Genomic DNA, 19,388 nt, shown 5'->3' on the forward strand with positions numbered 1-19,388 from the left:
CAAAAATCATAAAATATCATTAAATCAAATATTTATATTCAAATACATTTGTGATAATTTTGCAGCTAAATTTTTATTAACCAACATAATATAACAACTGAACAACTTATTTATACTAAATACATGAGGATTATTATATTACGTTGCTATACATGTGTGTAAAGACTAATCTCAAATAAAACTAGGCGATATGTAGGATTTTTAGTATTAGAACATTTTGACATATCCATTTGGTATTCCTATCAAAAAATTGAAATTCATTTTTAGTAGTCTAAAAATAAATAATTCCTTTTTTTTTGTTTAAATCTTTTTTAACATACATACTACCATTACAATAGTATACTAGAAAACGAAGCATTTCTTTCAAATTTATATATTATTACTAATCCTCGGAAATGTCAGCGCAAAAAACGCGAATGAAATCTCGTGAAACCATTTAAATACAATACGGCGTCCAATCTAATGAAAGAAATTTTGTAGTTACGCGTAACAACTAAATTACGACGAAAGAACAGGTACAAATACAACTTAATTAAACTATTTTAAGACTTAAGCACATCAGATAATACAATATGGCAAAATTATTTCTTCTTCTTCTTCTTCTTCTTCTTCTTCTTGTGCGACAAGGGAGGAATGTTAATAGTTAAAATAACAAATACATTCGATTAGATTCTAATTAGTGAATCTTGTTAAACCAAAATCATGAAGGTATGCTTCCAGTTATAATCAAAGATCACTTTCTATAATCCCTGTGGTTTATAAATGTAAATCACAAAATGGACGCAATTGAAAATAAGAAATAAAATAGCTATTTTGTAATCATTAAATTCGATATTGTTTTTTAATTTTTTCTTTTAAATTAGCCTATCAACGTGCCGACAATACTCGTCGGATATTTCTTTGCTTTGGTATCCCTTTGCACACCATGCCCTTGTATTTCTGTAAATTGAATTAGAGACATATCTGTGGCGTGTTGATGATACATATATATGTATAGATAATGTGTGTTAATTATATTCCGTACCTTACAATTACATTTTTCTTATCTTTTTTTTCTTTATATATAAAAGTACAAAACATATATCCAATGGCAGTTGAAGCATTTTGCATGATTGATGATGACATTATAATAATCGTGTATGAAAAATTACTTGTTATAAGTCACACGAGTGCTAATGTGCAATACTTTCCAGGATCGGTTTATAACATGTATGAATTCGTAGAATCCTAATGATTGTATGAAAATATTCAAGTTTCCTAATAATTTCCATACTATTATTGGTTCGGATAAATAAAAAGTTACAGTTTTACGATCAACGTAAATAAAAATGATCGCTAACACATTATTGACTGATCACAAGTATACTCATGTTTGCACATGCAACAAGCGGTTGATGTAATCGTGCCACTCGTTATTATATTTTTAATTGCATTTTATGGTGTTAATTAAATACAATAACCAGTCAACAATGCGTTAACACTTTTGGTAAAGAATCATGAGAAGAAGAACAAAATATTATCCGACCCTGTTTCACATGGTGAGATTTGCATGCGTCTAGTGCTCGTCAGGAAGTATAAAAGCGCACTATAAGAATTATCTCAATTTGTTTTGACTGAAGCAACGACCAATAATATTATATATAAATAGTTATTATACCGTATCGCTTTAATTTAAATGCTTCTTTATCGTACAAATGTATTGCTCGTGTATAGAATGTGATACGTATTTCAAAAATGGTTTCTCCTTTTTTTTCCACTCCTTTTTACGATTACAACGTTTGACAATTTTTCAAGAATATATGGACGTATCAAAATGTATATATTGCGTATGAAGAATTATCAAATCTTATTTATTTATTTATTTAATTAATTAATCATTTAGTTATTTAATGCGTTTTATCCGATTATAGAGGCGACTCGCAGTGATTAGAATTTTTATTCTTTTCCTATTTATTATAATTGAGAAGGCAAAATTTGTTGTTATCTTATTTCTCTTTCTTTCTTTTTTTTTTTATACGCACAATATTCTACCTGAGACTAATTGCACTTTTTTCATATTATTCTCTTTAAGTAAGAATAATCATGATCGCACACACTTCCAACTTACAAACGGATTATCTTGCGAGAATCACAGAGAGTTTTCATTGGCGCTTTGTGTTTTCATCGGTTTATTGATTATGCATCCTAGAAAATGTTTAATCGATAATTCGTAAAATATTTCTCTTTTTTTATTCATTATTATTATTATTATTATTATTATTATTATTTATAATAACTTTAAATATGTCTCGGCTGGATAGAACGATTTGGTCATTTCGATATTTATTTTCAAAATCTATGACTAATTATTTAATGTTGCATCATCAAATTTTGATTAAAATATATTTTCTTTAATTCCTTTCAAAGAATTTTTTCAAAATGCACGCGATTAATTCAAACCAGAGAAGAAGAAAAAGAAGAGAAAAAAAAAAGGAAGAAAAAGAATCGACAAATCTTGATATTGATGTCACGTATTGAACACGCGTTATTTATCGTTGATGACAATCTCGTAAGATCAAAAGAGATTCTCCGACGTCTGTTTGTACAAATTTTGTAATTGTAATTTTATTTTTCTTTCTTTCTTCTTCTCTTTTTCTCTTTCCGTTATTTTTTACAGGATGCATAATATAAAATTGAATATTCATGATACGTGTTTCACCCTACGATATTGGGCACATCTGATACACTTATGAATATTTATATTTATATACTATATTTATATGGATATAAATATAAATATATCGAAAAGTAGAATACAGTAGGCATATATCGTGCGTACAATTAAAACTTGTCGGAGAATACGCGAGAGCTAGAATATTATAATCTTTGGAATGTGTGATAATAAATTTGCTTAATCGAACCCTTATTACTAAAAAATATTTCCAAATTACTATTTATCGAAAATATTCATTGCAAGTTCATTTCGATTATTTATTATATATTTTTTTTATTCATCTTACTTTTTTCACTTTTTTCTTTTTTTTTCTTTTTTTTTGTTCATTTTTTCTTTTTTTTTATTAATCTTCTTTCAAGTTCACGAAACCCTATTCTAAAAGCTGAAAAAGTTTACAAACTTGAAATGAACGAAAGATAAGTTTCAACGTTGGATTCAAAAAGACCTACTGTGTTTTTGAATAGTTAAAAAAGAAATTCATTCATTGTTAATATCGTTAAGAAATACGTATGTCTTTTTTTTATTTTCTAAACTGGCTCGATTTCCAACGATAACTCACATACATACTTTTCTAGGCCGATTTCATAAGCTCAGACAACTGATTACAGAAACGATGTTTTCCTTATAACATCTAATCATATTTATATAAATATCTTGACTTTAAACTAAATACTGTTTAAACATACCTTAACATATTAATAATGTTCTCCATGTTATGATAAATTCAGGCGTCGAACTAACAACACCTACAAAGAGATATAGTAGGAACGTATGGATTTCATGGACAACCATTGCATTTTCTAGTGAAAATGTAAATTCCTAGAAAATGAAATACGTTAGTAGTATACAAAATACTAACGTTTTTTTTTTCCCCGTAAAACAAAAGCGATACGAGGCGACGAACTATTACATCACTTGTTTTTTTTTTCTTCCCGCGTTATCAATCAAATCGTAATCAATGAATTAGTACACAGCACGCATAATTTAACACACTTTTGCAATTTGACGTGAAAGTGAAGTGAAGTGAAATAGAAATGCACAGAAGGGTGTACTTACGCGTGGGTTTGTGTAAACAACAAAAAACTAAAGAAAGGAAAAGAGAGAGAGAGTGAGAGAAAGAAAACTGACAAGTAAAGTGTAGTAGCTTTGAAAGATGGCATAGTTGACTACTTTAAATTAGTACTGTGTAGCCCTTATTACGTGATATGCAGGGTCGAGGAGTGCGAGCGATGATGCCGTGCTTGCTGCTGGCGTTGCCGTTGATGTTGGCTTTTAGGCTAGCGCCCGGAGACAGATATGGGGACGGGTTCCAAGGAAATACCACGATACTTGGCGTGAATGCGTAGGAAGTCATTGTCGCGGTGCTTTCTGCCTTTTGAAATAGACGATGGGGTAGGGGGTGGTGTACCATCTTGGTTGAGAGCCCTCACCTGACAGGGGTCATGCCTCGCCAAGAAGTGCTCCAAGGTGTCCCACCCACCGCCCACTCTCACCATCATGTGTCTTCCTTTCAAAAGCTGAGAACATACAATGTTATTTATACAGCTACGTTTTCTTCTTCTTCTTCTTCTTCTTATTATTATTATTAGTAGTAGTACCAAATTACTAGTGATGGATCAAATAATTTTATATACCCTAATGAATACGTTGCGTCCTGCTATGTGATATCGGCCTTCTCCAACTTTTCGTACTTTCAATCTGGAACATTTACCAGACGGACATTGGCAAAGCCTCTGTACAGCTTCCGTAACTCGTCGCACCTAAACAAATATAACAACGTATAGTAGTAAGATAATTATAATTACAAAAAAAGAAAACTCGTTAACGTGTTCATTAGATCTAATATCATATAATATACCTTGCGATCGAGTTCAGTGATAGGTCCGGCATATTCCGGAGGATCTGCAGGTGATTGGGTTGGAGATGGTGAACTAGTTAACGAGGGTAATGGCGAAGTAACGTCATCGGGATCATCAACGCTACCACGTGACCAATCATCTTCCGTGGTATCGCTATTTATTCCATCGCTACCGGCTGGCCCATTATCGCTAATCGATCGTCTCATTTCAGGCTCGTGATTATTACCCGTTGTCGGATCCAACCAACCAGTCGTCATCTCTGCCACTTCAGACGTTGAACTTAATAAATTGAACATTACAATAAATATGTTATACTTTATATATCTCTCTCTCTATATATATATAAATGCCGACAATTCATAGAAAATAATATTTCGTTAACTCACCTACTGTGTTTAATCTTTTCCGTTTGCGGTCGAAGCGTTGACATTTTCGAAGGAGTGAATTGCCAGGAAACGAGACTGCTATGAGAAATTCCGCTGTCCGAAAGACAACGCAAATCTTGTTCTTGTTCAGCGATTTCTCTTTCCAATTGGACGAGACCAGGTGGTTCCAAGGAATACCTTGCTGCTAATCTTGCAACTTCCAATAAACAGAGTACTACGTTCCGAGGTTGACCATGTAAGACTATAATATGAAAATTATATAATATAATTCATATACTACATATGTATTACTTTTATTATAGTTTACTCACCAAGATCGTCGCTTTCGAATAGAAGATTTTCATGTACCCCTAATCGACGACAAAATTGTATAAAATTTTCCATGTTGTCGCGCGAGAAGAAGCTACGTCTCGCTGCATTTTCCCAACAACGTCCTCTAATCACCGGTATTGGCTATCAACATTTAATCGTCATCTCTATTAACCACTGATTTAGAAAGAATAACAGATATAGATAAAAAATAAATAGTAGATATTCACCCCTTTCGCTTTTCCAGCATCGATAGCCGATCTAGCTTTTTCCTGTATAACTTTAGCCAATCGGCAAACAACCACGCCATTATCCAATGTGTCGAAAAAGTTTTCACCCGTTATATAATCGACGTCTGAAACATGTCATATATGTATCATTTAAAAAAGGAACCTAGCCAAACGATTACAGTCGTCGTCGTCTAGTGCAGATATATTTTACACGTACACACAACAAGTAGAGAAAATCGATCGGAATCCTATGAATTTCTGATGCGCCAGCGGAATTTCTTGATCGGTGCCAACAACACTCTCTACTTGCTTGTCATTGATTCATAAGGGAGCAGTTAAGAGTATCATCGATACGCTGACGTGTCTTTTTGCCAAACAAAAAGGGACAAAAAGATGATGTTAGCTAGACGAACATAAGGAGGAGGACGAAAGGTCCTCCTCCTCCTCTTCTTATTTTTTCTCCTTCTTTTCTTATGTTAGTCAGAGGATGCGCAAGCGTGGAAAGGTGGAAGGCGTGTATACACGCTCGTTTATGCGTAATGCGGCTGGCTTTAGGTAACCGTGAAGAAGGGAGAGGCACCCGATCGACATCCGGTTGAGTCAGACGAATTGCAAGCGTGGGTAAAAGAAAGAAAGAAAAACTAACAATATCCTTTCTAATGATATCTTATTTCATATAAATAAATATTTGTTAATATTTTTCATTTGCATTTTCCATTTTAAATACAATATTATTATTATTATTATTAATTCAATAAGAAAATATTCGTTTAAAGTCCTTTAAATATAGCAACCCTTCTCGCTAGTTTGGTGAAATGGATGCTGAACCGTAACTGGACCGTTTGAGAACCACTGGAGATTGAAGATCGTTTTTCTCACGACCGTGGTGGCGTGTGGCAATGAGCGAGCAAAATGCCGAGAGAACAGAACGTTCATCCCCATGCCAAGCTTTCCAGAGGTTCTCTATCCTTATCCGTTTTCCCCTTGGGGTGAATTTAATTCGGTATACTACTCGTGTGTATGGATTTAAAACAATGATACGAATGACTTGAACTCGAGCCACGGTTATATAAAAAGACGTCGAGAAACTGGTTAAAAAAGAGAGGGCACATGCAAATTGTCTTGTAATTAGTAACCATCAAGCAAGCTATTTACTCCTTTCCTTCCTTTCACCTTCTTTTTTGTCGAGAAAAATAGGTGCATGCAAATTATGCGTCAAATAGAACACAATACTCTCACAGAGTATATAGTTGAAACACGTATAAAACGCGTATAATTATATTATTTACTCTTTCTTGATTTTTGTCGAATTTTCTAATTGGAAATATTATTGGAATGAAGCTATTGAAAGAAAGGAAGATGAAAAAACGTACGATCGACATTGAATGCATAACCACATATATACTAATAATACATAAATGCATACATATATTTCCGACAGCTGACTCGCGTTTACAATTTTCTCAGACCGACCTCATTCTTCCCGCGATTTTTGCATCCTCCCGAGGTCGGTTTAACAATAAGAAGCCACTTGTGCGTTCTCACGAGAGTCGCTCACCGAAATTTGTTCTCGGAAAGAGGTAGTATTAAAAAAAATAATCAAATAAATAATAGCTTACTTATAGTCTTGTTGATCCAGTCGGCTAAATCTTCCTGAAGCGGAATCAGTTGCCTGCTCTGAGCCGAATGCAATCGTTCGTGATAAAATTCGGCGTATTCCTCTTCTTCGGGAGATGGCCTAGGTACGTCTGCACGATCGAACACGGAAACGGAAGACGGTCCCCAACTGCTGCGATAACGCGTGTGTTGGCTCGAAGGAAATCGATTAGTACCGAAAGACATCCTGTAATTACTCTTCCTTTCGCTTTCCCTCTTTATCTGTTTTCTTTTTTCTTACTTCTAATCAGAATTATACGGTAAACTAAATCGAATGCACCTTTAATAATTAATTATCTTTCAATCTTCCAGGCCGATCCAACGTTTTACAATTATTTTTCTTTACAGATGAAAATGGCGTCGTTGCTTTGACTCACTTTCCGGCTTTATCCAATCGACGATCTTTTCGAACCCTCGTACCTGCCGAGTACACGTCTCTACAAAAAAAAAAAAAAAATTAAACTGGTTAAAATGACGATGTTCTTTGATTTTATTTCTAAATGTATCCAATTTTAAAATTGAATACTCAATCTCAGATTTTATTGAAAATCCTTCTGCATAATTTGAAGCAATTATGAATACTTTTTGATTTTATTATTTTTGGATTATATCTCAGGTAACGGAGATGGGAGGAAGGTTAACCGGTAACGCTCGATTTCCACTGCCTTTGTCCAGCAGCACGTCATGGACGAATGAACGAACGAATAAAGAAGAAGCTAACGAAGAAGAAAGGAACGAGTAAATAAGAAATCGAACGTGAGTACGAATATGAAAACGCAATATACGTATGGTACTACTACTCCTTTTTCTTTCCTTCCTCCAACCTGACACATTTATATTTTCTTGTTATTTTTTTTTTTGGTCTACAAATGATGCATCGATTGATTTTTATTGACAGAGAAACTTTATAGGATATTTATATAAACGTATTGATCTGTTAAATAACGATCAATAATATTGTATTACTGATATCTGTAACTCCATATTTGTCAATTATATAAAAATGAAATAACAACGACGACGACGACGACGACAACCGATAAAGTTCCATTTGTATATATGCATTTAAAAAAAAGATAAAAAAAAATCTATGCGTAGACATCACGCAAAGGAGAAATCGAGTAGGCAGAGTATCCTTCGACATCGATCCATGAATATGTCATTCTTCTTTGCAATGCTAGAATGTGATACTGTCGTAAACAGGTGACATAATTCTCATATTTTTCTTCGGTGCAAATCGCAGAGGTGGATGCTAAGAAGACCGGTGCCATGGTCCATTTAGATGATCGAAGGTAAAAAAAAAAAAAAAAAAAAGAATTGAAAAAAAAAAAACAAGGCACGATGAATATACATAAGAAAATGATGTTACTACTCCTACGTAGAAAACGTACGCATCTTAAAAATACTTCACCCTTTTTGTTAGATAAACGATGCACGCTGAGGGAAAAAAGGGGTTGCAAGAAACGATATAAAAGAGAAAAGGGGGTTGCGATGGCAGTGATAACGAGCGGTTCATAGAACTTGCTTCTCCATTGAAAAAAAACATAATATTAACCAAAATAATAACCTATAAGGTTGACTTGAAACAAATGAACCGAGTCCAGTGATTCGCCATAAATAGTTGAATAAATAAATAAATAAATGAATGTATGTGTTTAAAAAGAAGTAACACTGATGTATCCGGTAATTTGCAGCGAATATCGTAGACGCACGTATACGTGACATAAAGTCAACGACCATCTAACGATCGAGTTTAATCGGAGGAAGAGCTACGAGAGTTGCATTGCGCGTTCGCCCGTGCAGCTTCAATGAACGCGAGCGACACGGCTCGGGGGAGAAATAATAATAATCGAAGGAGAATAGAACAACGTAAGAAGAAGAAGAAGAAGAAGTTCGACCATCATCGGTTCGAGTTTTACGAGCACGTAGGCGTTCACCCAGAAGCACTCCTAACGCAATTACATTTCATAATTGTCTTTTCATTTGTATCTTTATTCCGATCACATTTCCATCTTATTTTTCCAAAGAGAATTTCCAATTTGTTAATATTATTTACAAATTTGTGCAAATATCAATATATTATTAATCTTCGTTTCTATTTCTCTCATTGATTGTTTTTACTTATATTAGCCTATCGTCATCGTGAGCGAATCATGTGAAGCAATCTTTAACGTGGGATTCAATGCAAACTGGTATCCGCTGTTTATACTATTATGATTTTTACAGGCGGCACGCGTACGAGCATGGGTGGCCAATGCGAGAATGAATCTCCTTCTCTCTTTCAGCAAGCATGTTTCCGCAAAAGGAACCGACAATGTCGCCCGGTGAACAGCAAAGTAGGAACAAGAAAAAAAGAAAGATAAAGGAACAAATTATTAATCGACTACATCCTTAGCCAGGAGGTAAGTAAATCGATCGAACGAAAGAACCAAGAGTTGGCCTGGATGATTTTCTTTGATTATCGTGTCACGCAATAACGAGCTTTCGATCAGCTTTTTTTTTCTTTCTTTCTTTCTTTCTTTCCTCGAGTTACTTTGCCGCAGGATTTAGGGCACGTCATCGAGCTATAGCAAACGCGTAATATGTTAGCGTCAAATAAAATCTTATTTGCACTCGAATATTTTCACAATCACATCGGAAATGCACACATTTGTCAATACTAAAAAGCCATATATATAAAATAAAAAACGAAAAGAAACGAAACGAAAAAGTTTCGTTAAATGTTACGAACGAATTGGACCATATCGTAAACGAAGTAAACGAAGCGTTGAAGAACTTTCGTTATTATGCAAATAACGATGCAATCCAAGTATATATCTTCACTCTGCGTTATTTCGCCAAATAAATAAAATAAATCATTGTAGAAAATGAGTGAGAGAGAGAGAGATAGCAAATGAAGAAAACGATCCATCTAAACGTTAATTGGCATTAGTTAAAGATCAGGAAACAAAAAAAGAAGAAATTGATAAGATCGACAAAAAGTAGACGAATTAAAGAAAGATCTTTGAAATCATAATTTGCAATGAGAAAAAGAGATAAAGAGAAAAAAAAGAATGGCTTTTTTAACGCTTATAATATGTGCTGTCGACGATAATAAGAAGACTAAAGTAACGTTAATAAGTAACAGTTTTGGAGCGTGACCATCACTGCGAGACGTGTGTGTTTCTGCGTATACATCGTTAGAAGGTGTTCCACTAATAAAAAGAAGAAACGATGTATAAGGTGAAACCTTCAGCATCTCTCTCTCTCTCTCTCTCTTTCTTTCTTTCTCTTTCTCTTATCCGTTAACGTCTATAGAAAACCTTTCGGAGATTTTCTTCCTTTTATCTCCGACTCCCTGAGGGCTCATTTCTCGTCGTCATCGTCGTCGTCGTAGAACCAGCAAATAAGTATCATTAAATCTTTATACCTTTTCTTCTATATAAGTATACAGTAGCCAACAAAAGTATCGACATAGATTACATATTCCTATCAAATTACATTTTAAAACAATTTGTATTTTTTTTTTTTTAAAAGATTTAATTTATCTCAAATGCCTTTGTTCCCAAAAATACAACGTTCATTCATTGCTGCTTTATATATATATATATACAGTACTATATTCAATTTACCTTAATTGATTGTTAATTAATCGAAAGGAATGTATATTATTATTTAAAAGCACGGAATATATGATCGGAGTACCGTCCTCCTCGAAATTCACCTTTAGACTGAGTCATTGTCCTCTATAAAAATACCTTTATTCAATGTAGTTTATATGACCTTCCGAACATTGCGCATGTGTACAACGATAATAATATTCCTAATAAAGAGTATTTAACATTATAACATTCTAATTTTAGTATTTTTTGCATTCTAATGTAATTATCTTATCACACATGCGCAACGATGACTTCAATGGTTAAATTATGCTGTAATATAAGTAGAGTGTATGAAAATGTTAAAATAATTGTTAGTTATCGATGGGAATGTGTATTGATGTTTAAAAGCACGAAATATATGTCAGGAGTATCGTTCTCTTCGAAATCCACCTTCACACTGGCACGGTTGTTATTTATTAGATTTCTTTTATTACAATGTTGTTTATATGACTTTCCGAACGTTGCATATATGTATAACGGGAATAATATTCCTAATAAATAGAATTTCCTTATATGGAAAGCAATATTAACAACACGTAATAAAAGAATTTTGATAGAGGACAATGGCTCAGTTTAACGATAGATTTCGAGGAGGACGGTGTTCCGAACATATACTCGGTGCTTTTAAACAACAATACACATTTTCATTGATTAATGAACTTAATTTGATTGATTGATTAATCAATTAAATTAATTTTTAATGTATATTTAATACAGTACTGTACTCTTAAACTAATATCATTAAAAAACAATTTATAGGACGTTAATTAAAGCTAATGACTTCTTCGATATCCATGTATGGATTTTTCTAATAGACATTTTCGTGAGAGAAAGTGATAAGGGTGAGGCTTTTTAAAATAACGATAAGCTCGTGTCGAAAACATCCGATATATTGCTGTAATATTCTTTTTCCTTCATTTGTTAGAATTGACGAGAATTTTGTAGAAAATCGTACGGATCAATAATATATTTCTCGTTTACGCAAACGAGACCACCAACGAGAATTTCAAATATAACATTAACGAGTTTCCAATGGTCTATTTTTTATCAATTTAGTTGACAAATTTATATTTAAAATAAAAAGTTATTATATATCTTAGGCTATTCGTATCTCCAAAAATCCTTGCGGTTCATATAATTGTACAAAATTAAAGTATCATTTGAAGGATTATGGTAGTATATAATATGGTCCATTATGACTCGAAAATGGTTTGATGACAAACAAGCTAGAAAAGGGAAAAAGAAGAACTCGTAGGAGACGACAGGCCATTGTCCGAGGCCTTATAAGTTCTTTAATGACTTTACGTCGGTCGTACAAAAAGAGACAGAGAGAAAGAGATGAGAGTAAGAAAATAAACGATGGTCTGAGCTTTAGTCAAGCGAATGAGAGAATTCATAAGACAATAACACGACTAGTATTATTATATTTTTAACGTACGTAATATCTTGTCACATGTGACAGTTAATCTACGGTGCGTTAATTTTATCAAAAAAGATCTTCGTGAAACTAGTTTTCAAATCGTCGAATGATGTTTGCTAAAAATAAAATATCCTTCATTATTTTTTAAATACATTTTTTTTTAGTTTTAAATCGATCTGGTTTTACATGTTAACAATACTGTTTATTATATACGTATGTATGTGTTATATCAATTGATCAATTATAATATAATATAGAATATTAATTTATAATTAATATTGGAACTTTTTTTTAATTTAGTATTCGCACACATATGTATGATGATAATAGAAATTGAGATTGAAACGAAGAGAAGAAGTAAGTGTAATAATAGCTGTATGACCTCTTTTTTCGAAGGATTTAAACTGTCTTTCTTTCTCTCCCGTTTTCGCTTGGATGGAAATAAACAAACGTTGTCAAATATAATAAACACTAAACTGCTATCTCTCGGTGTGACGCGACGACGTTGAAAAATAAATCAAGGAAGAAGATTGGAACGAATATGGAAGATTGATGAGAGAACTTTATTACCTAACGATTTCTTCTTCATATCGAAATATATATATATAATTATACGCGAAGCTTAATATTATAAAAAAAAAAGAAACAAATAAGAAAAAATATTATTTGCGTCGTCGTCGCATGATTGATCAACCGATTTGCACAAATTAACGAATTCCATATTTGTAGTAATTAAGGAGTGTGCACGAAACGACTTCGTGTTCGATATGGATAATTGATGTATGTATGCGTAAATTGCTATAATTGTTGTCTCGTGTTTGAACAATTGTTTCGTTAATACGTACTTTATATTTATGACGATTCTAGAGACAAATGAAGGAATGTTAAAAATACCGACAACCAAAAAAAAAAAAAGCATGATTTTTGTTATTTTTATATTATTTCGAGTATCAAATGTTAACATAATCGAATAATGTTGTAATTGTAGATAATATGCCACGTTTGAATAATCCCTTACTCTTCGCGTAGAAACAATTTGTAAAAGATCGACAATAGAACTATATTACTATACTAATTTAGCATAGGTCGTCTCATTTAACCGGTATGTAATTTTGATTTGAAAATAATAACCGTGCGACACGTGGTAAAAAGATAAAAGAAGTCGTGGATCGATATGGAAGGAAGTATACGCTGGATTAAGCGATTCCCGTCTTGTTTATCTTAAAACCCTAGCGCCGGCATTCGAATATGCATGTTTGCATCCGGCAGGTAATTAACCGCGTTACGGAAGAGGGCTACTCGTCAAGAGTTCGCGAATGCGAATACGAATGCGAATGCGAATGCTTACACCGATATATATATATATATATATTTATAACGAAGGAGAGAAAAAAATGTAGACGCGTGTTTGCTTTTCCATCGAGCTCCCGTTACTTACCCATAGAAACACGATCAATCAACGATATTATGCGAACTCGAATATGCACTCTCCCTTTTTGTCGATTCTATCAAAATTGGTGAAAACGATTTTATTGCACGAACCGACCGCTATAAAATTACTCCTTTCGTCATTTTTAAATTGCTTTTTTTGATTTTAATTTGCTTTTTTTTTTTTTTTTGAGTTATCAAATGCAACGGTAAATACATGTATATACGGTGCACGAAATTGATAAAGGAAAAGTGCTTGATCGTATTTATAATAATAACGGTAAAGTAATATAACGCGTGAACGTTCGAACGATGCGTTCTTATCTTTATCTTTCCCGTGAAATTTTTGTAATAATATAAAACACGTTTTACTAGGACGCGTGTCACACACCCCCTGTGCTAGAATATGGAAAAAGGGTAGAACTGGTTTGACACGCTACGAGACAAGATTATTACTGACTTGTGACACTTGACACGGAAGAAGAAGAAGAAGAAAAAAAAGAAAAGGTAACATACTTTTGTCACAAAAGGGCGCGGACGAATTATTATCGAATAAGAAAGCAGAAAGCTTTTAGAAGATAATATTAAATAAGGGATAAATCTTTCTTACCCGAAATATCGCAAGGAACATCGCTCTGGTTTCGAGAGGTTCGTGAATAAGTCCTTCCTTGGTCGTCCTTGAAGGGATTCGTCCGTTGCAACGTTCAAGATGATTCGAAGAACGAAGAACGAGAAGGTAAATTTGCAGACGTTCAATAAGAAGAATAAGTAACACTTGGGAGGAGACGAATTAACCGATACGTGTATTCCTTCGTTAACCCGTAACTAACTTGTCGAACGACACTACCCGAACGAACCGAGTGTCGAGTCTGGACTCTTGGAAGCAAAAGCAGAACCGAACCTATGCGAACCTATGCGAACGCACCGAGTAGTGGGGAGGCTACTACACCGAGGTGGGAGTAACTCTCGACCACCGATGCTTCCTCACTCTCCCAGCGACGGCTTCGAGTCCTTTTCGTTAGAACAATTATTTCCTTAACCTAACCTATACCTATACATATGCTATCGAACTTATCAATGCCTTTACTTACTAAACTATTTTCAAATCTCTCGTCATTAGTATTTATAAAATATGCAATCACCGTAGTCATTTACCGATGAAGAAAGGATATTTAACGAGCACTTTTTATTCACCCTTTTTCGTTGCACAGTATGACCTTCTCTCCTATATTCACCCTCTCTGTCAGTTTTGTATAGCGTTAGACACCACGTGCATCAGCGGTCTGCCAGCCGGCGTGGCAGCCAGGAAACGAGCGAGAGTCGGTCGTGCAACGCAAAAAAACAGAAGAGAGAAAGACAAAAAAAAGAGAGGAAGGAGAAGGGTACGGACGAACGTACGCACGCATGTACGCACGCACGCACGCACGCTCGCACACGCATCTGTTTTTTCCAGCCACCCACACACCACACCAACCAGCCTCCCTCGACACTCGGCCACGCACATTTCCAAAGGAAATCCCCTCCTCTGTTCTATCTCATTCTCGCTCGCTCGCTCGCTCGCTCTCAAGGGAACCTCTTAAATCAATACTCTCGCCTGCCTCCGAAGAGATACTCTCTTCTCGAATTATCTTTCTTTCCTTTTTTCGTCCTTTCGTCATATTCCAAAACGACGATTAACGACCGACCGTCCGTCCTATAACTCCTTTTGCGTTATCTCAAAAGACGATGAAATGGGACGCTCGATATTCCAATAATAGATATATTGATTCGTTATGTCGTCTATAACAATAATAAGCTGTCTGGACCACCATGAAGCATCGCGAGTACTTTCGTTTAACTCGACGTTTACCTTCCTCAAAATTACAACGTCTTCTTCTACTTACACATATATGTAAGTAGGTTCTAAAAAAAAAAAAAAAAAAAAAAAATGCACAATCAAAAGTTTCTTATCAAATTAACGTTTATAAAACATATGTTATATGGAAATATATCATATCTCATTAAGAAATGTTGTTCAGACGATCGATAAAAGTGGTAATAAACTGTGCATGGTGGAGCTTAGAACGAAATCTACGAATCACGCTATTGTACTTCATCCTGTCCCTGGTACCAATAGATTTTCGATCTAAACTTATACTTTTTTTTTTTCAGATAGAATAATCTTAAGAAATATAACGTTGTTAGTCGTAGCAGTCATGATAATCCTTTAACGTTCGTGACTTTGTTCGACTTCTAACAAGATATAGTTTCAAACATTCTTATTTACGATTAGAAATTTTGCACTTGGAATATTTTGATCTAATGAATAACGACGAACAGGCGGCGTGATTTCTAATATCAATGACCTCTTTCTATCATTTATAACTAATTACGATATTAATATATAGTTATAATTGACAATATTTAAAAACAAATAATAATCTTAGAAAATACCTCAACAATGTTGCCAATAAATTTCTATTCAACACGAACTTACTTTCATCTGTATCTTGTTTTTCGTAGGACAATAAGATAAATATTTTCAAAGTCTCTTAAATAAGACTTTACCCAGAATTCCATGGATAACAATATTTGTCGGTAATTTTATTTTTGAAAATGACATCTTAAATGATGCGACGCGATTAGCCGAAACGTGTTTGCGTCATCTATCGACAATCTATTCTGCGGGTTCATTGGCTATCGAAATATCAACAGTACTTATAATAGGATCTACAATCGATCATTTCTTTCGTACAATAGTAACCGTCATAAAATCTATTTGACGTTGTACAAATTACATGGTTAATTAAAATCGTACGTTAAAGCAATGGTCAATTTTTGATTTTAATAAAAACATTTTAAATAAGATAGTTTAGCATTACACGTGATATAGATTAATAGTGACAATGAATCCTCCAGAAAAGAAAGTCGCGCAAAAGCGAAAGAAATATAGAGTACCTCGAGAATACCGTAGTAGAACAAGAAGAAGGAAAACTGTAAACATTGCGAAACAATATGCTAAGGAAGATAGTCAAAAAGAAGAATCGAAATCGTTGAATAAAAATATTTCGCCAAACTCACAATTAAATTCGACTGAAGACTCGAATTCAAAAGCAGAATCGTGTTTACAAGGGAAAGCATTGATAAACGAAACAAGCATAACGGATAAAAGTGTAAGTTCACAATCAGATGAGGAGTCCAATTTAAAACAAAAGTCAACATTAAAAACTGGCCACGAATTGGATAAACCATTTGATGATGTTTCATCAAATGTCATCTATTTGAAAACAATCTCTCCCAATTTATGACAATTACTTTTTAAACGACTGATGCAATTTGGATTATTAATAAAATCCCACCATGAATTAGAAGAAATAGACCAATTTATCTTAAAAGATTCCTCTTCTCAAGTTGACATTTCCGATTTCAAATTTATTAATTTTCATAAAATGTCAGAATTACAAATTTTATTATCAAAACAAAATCACGCTGAATTAGTACGAATAATAAAAATAATCAATGAGATCGGAGTTGACAGAGATTACGAATGTCCATTTTTAACTGGGGATACGAAAATAAGAAATGTTTTATTGAAAGAAACCAAAGTCGATTTAGTAGAACTATTACCATGTTTCACCTTTGAAGATAACACCTCTTCCTACTTAGGATTTTCATCTATGAACGAACCATCGACATCAAGGAATTTTCCAGTGAAAAAAATCGACGAGGAATTAGTAAAATCATTAGCTTTCGTTGTATCAGTCGTCAATACTTTAACTAATACTTCCTTAAAAAATACTCTTATCGATTCTGAAGTTTCAAATTTGGACCAACCAACGACATCGAAAAATTTGCAAATACAACCTATCAACTCCAAATTAGTTAAATTATTAGCTTCCGTCGTATCAGATGTCATCACTTCAATGGACATTTCCTTAATAAATATCTTCTCTAATAATTATTCTGAAGCTTCAACTTCGAAGCAACCAACGACATCACGAGATTCATTTTTGGAAGAAACACATGTCGAATTTGTTATATTATTAGTTGATGTTTTAGCAGATGTCAGACTTCCAGAAAATACCTCTTCCTCCTCCTCCTCCTCCTCCTCCTTCCCCAAATTGTCACATTTAACTTCGAATGAAGCAACAACATCGACAAATTTACAAGTGGAATTAGTAAAACCATTAGCTTCCACTACTTTAATTAACAATCCTCCAAAAAATGCTTCTACTTTGAATAGACTATCGTCGTTAAAAAATATAGCATTGCAATCAATTGACTTCGATATAGTGAAACCATTTATTAGTGCCTCATCTTCAAGTAACATCTTCACTAATGAAACTAATTTAAACGCTAGTTCTCCATTGCCCGAATACGATGACATTTCTACATTTGACGAATTAATTCCAGAACTTTATACAATGTTATCAAATCCATCAGTTAATGATCTCCTACCAGATGAACATGAAGATTTTAATATGAATTTATAATTTAGTAAGTATTATAGTATGGATTTACATTCGAAACTAATCGGGAGAGACTCAGAAGTGTAAACCTCAGATTTTTTTTCAAATTTTACACATTCATAGTAGTCCATGAAAAAATACATTGTGCGTTTGAACTAGACGCATATGGTCAGCCATTTGCGAAAAAACGCGAATTGAAATTTCACATAGACATGTATTCCTTTAGCTGTAGTAATGTAGTAGTTTACAATAGCGGTGATGTGTATGTCTCACCGATACCAATATCGCATCTAATATTGTCTATCTTTTTAAAGATATTTTTTTCTTATTTTTCATTATTATAAAGTAAAGCTTACTAAATTTTTTTTTTTTTTTTTACTTTTTACTAGTGCATTTGACATTAATTTTATGAGGAATATAATTTAAAAAAAAAGCATTTGTATTATATATTTGGATAAAAAAAGAATATTATATCAATCTTAAGAAATATTTCTTCATAAGATTAATATTATGATTTTTTTCAACAGAGATTTTAAATCGTTTGACTGGAAGAGACTGTGCATTACTTTTGATAACGATAAGAAGAATCCAACAATACCACACAACCATGAAAGATTTTTGAAGACACTGCTCTTAATATACTTACTTTGGGTAAAACAAAAAACCATATACAGTGGTATATGCAAAAGTAATGCATCCTTTAATTTCCTAAATAATTATAAATCCTAATTTAATTTAAATATTTTCTATTAATTTAAATCTCATATAGAAGGTTTCCTTTTACAATAATTTTAATGCGAGTTTGATTTTTAAGATAGATAAGTTTCAATTTTATATAAAAAGTCAATTGAAAATCTAGTACGTTGTTTGTGTGTGATAATCCATTGAAAGTCTTATGATTGTCCTTTTAAATACTAGCAAATATTACCGATCGGTAAAATAAAATAATAGTTTGATGATGATAAATGTCTTCTTACCAGTCGAAAAGATGAAGTACCGCTGAAGTCCGCTGAATGGCGGCACATGTATTACCAGTCAGTAAAATAAAGTAATTGTTATTACTGCTAGATAGCGACACATGTTTTACCAGTCGGTAACAAAATACATTTTTTAATATATTTTTGTTAAATGATTGAAAATGAATGTATCGTAAATTATTTTTTATATGATAAAAATAAACGTATCTTAACGTAGTATTTTAATATTTGCTTCTTCCTCAAACGAAATTATTATTTTTACCTTGAAACATATTATTTTTTAGATTATTTTTTCTCACTAGAAAATATTATCTACATACT

At 33.2% G+C, this 19,388-nt stretch overlaps 2 protein-coding genes across 5 annotated transcripts; one reads left to right on the top strand and one right to left on the bottom strand.

Moving 5' to 3' along the window:
- Positions 1 to 54: 54 nt before the first annotated feature.
- On the bottom strand, positions 55 to 15,069 carry LOC107068482 (growth arrest-specific protein 2). Of its 4 annotated transcripts, none has more exons than XR_001476007.2 (9): positions 14,253 to 15,068; positions 7,117 to 7,590; positions 5,498 to 5,622; positions 5,270 to 5,411; positions 4,959 to 5,199; positions 4,572 to 4,851; positions 4,348 to 4,473; positions 3,914 to 4,230; positions 55 to 939 (listed from the first exon to the last, which is right to left on the bottom strand). XR_001476007.2 is itself a non-coding variant. In XM_015324887.2 (9 exons), the coding sequence occupies exons 2-9, from the start codon at positions 7,337 to 7,339 to the stop codon at positions 868 to 870; spliced, it is 1,296 nt and encodes a 431-aa protein (XP_015180373.2). In that variant the 5' UTR covers positions 7,340 to 7,590; positions 14,253 to 15,069; the 3' UTR covers positions 55 to 867. The 4 variants fall into 4 exon arrangements, 3 of the variants coding, with proteins under 3 accessions (XP_015180373.2, XP_089029559.1, XP_015180372.2); XM_015324887.2 differs by having other exon boundaries at positions 4,144 to 4,230; positions 14,253 to 15,069; XM_089173433.1 differs by lacking the exon at positions 55 to 939 and having other exon boundaries at positions 1,037 to 4,230.
- Positions 15,070 to 16,224: 1,155 nt separating this feature from the next.
- LOC149033600 (uncharacterized) lies at positions 16,225 to 19,302 on the top strand. Its single transcript, XM_089172195.1, has 2 exons — positions 16,225 to 18,118; positions 18,618 to 19,302. The coding sequence occupies exon 1, from the start codon at positions 16,951 to 16,953 to the stop codon at positions 18,112 to 18,114; it is 1,164 nt and encodes a 387-aa protein (XP_089028321.1). The 5' UTR covers positions 16,225 to 16,950; the 3' UTR covers positions 18,115 to 18,118; positions 18,618 to 19,302.
- Positions 19,303 to 19,388: the final 86 nt, after the last annotated feature.

This window comes from Polistes dominula, unplaced genomic scaffold, assembly GCF_049000335.1.
Source record: "Polistes dominula isolate Pdom_NZ unplaced genomic scaffold, Pdom_raw_medaka contig_28, whole genome shotgun sequence".
NCBI classification, from domain to species: Eukaryota; Metazoa; Arthropoda; class Insecta; order Hymenoptera; family Vespidae; genus Polistes; species Polistes dominula.

What these genes read in the sequence shown, in the direction of transcription:
- LOC107068482 (XM_089173433.1), bottom strand. Translation starts at nt 7,339, where the DNA reads ATGTCTTTCGGTACTAATCGATTTCCTTCGAGCCAACACACGCGTTAT. An exon ending in ATGCTGGAAAAGCGAAAGGG is followed by an intron (nt 5,412 to 5,497) that starts GTGAATATCTAC and finishes AAATGTTGATAG; the next exon opens with CCAATACCGGTGATTAGAGG. An exon ending in GAAAAGATTAAACACAGTAG is followed by an intron (nt 4,852 to 4,958) that starts GTGAGTTAACGA and finishes CAATTTATTAAG; the next exon opens with TTCAACGTCTGAAGTGGCAG.
- LOC149033600 (XM_089172195.1), top strand. Translation starts at nt 16,951, where the DNA reads ATGCAATTTGGATTATTAATAAAATCCCACCATGAATTAGAAGAAATA.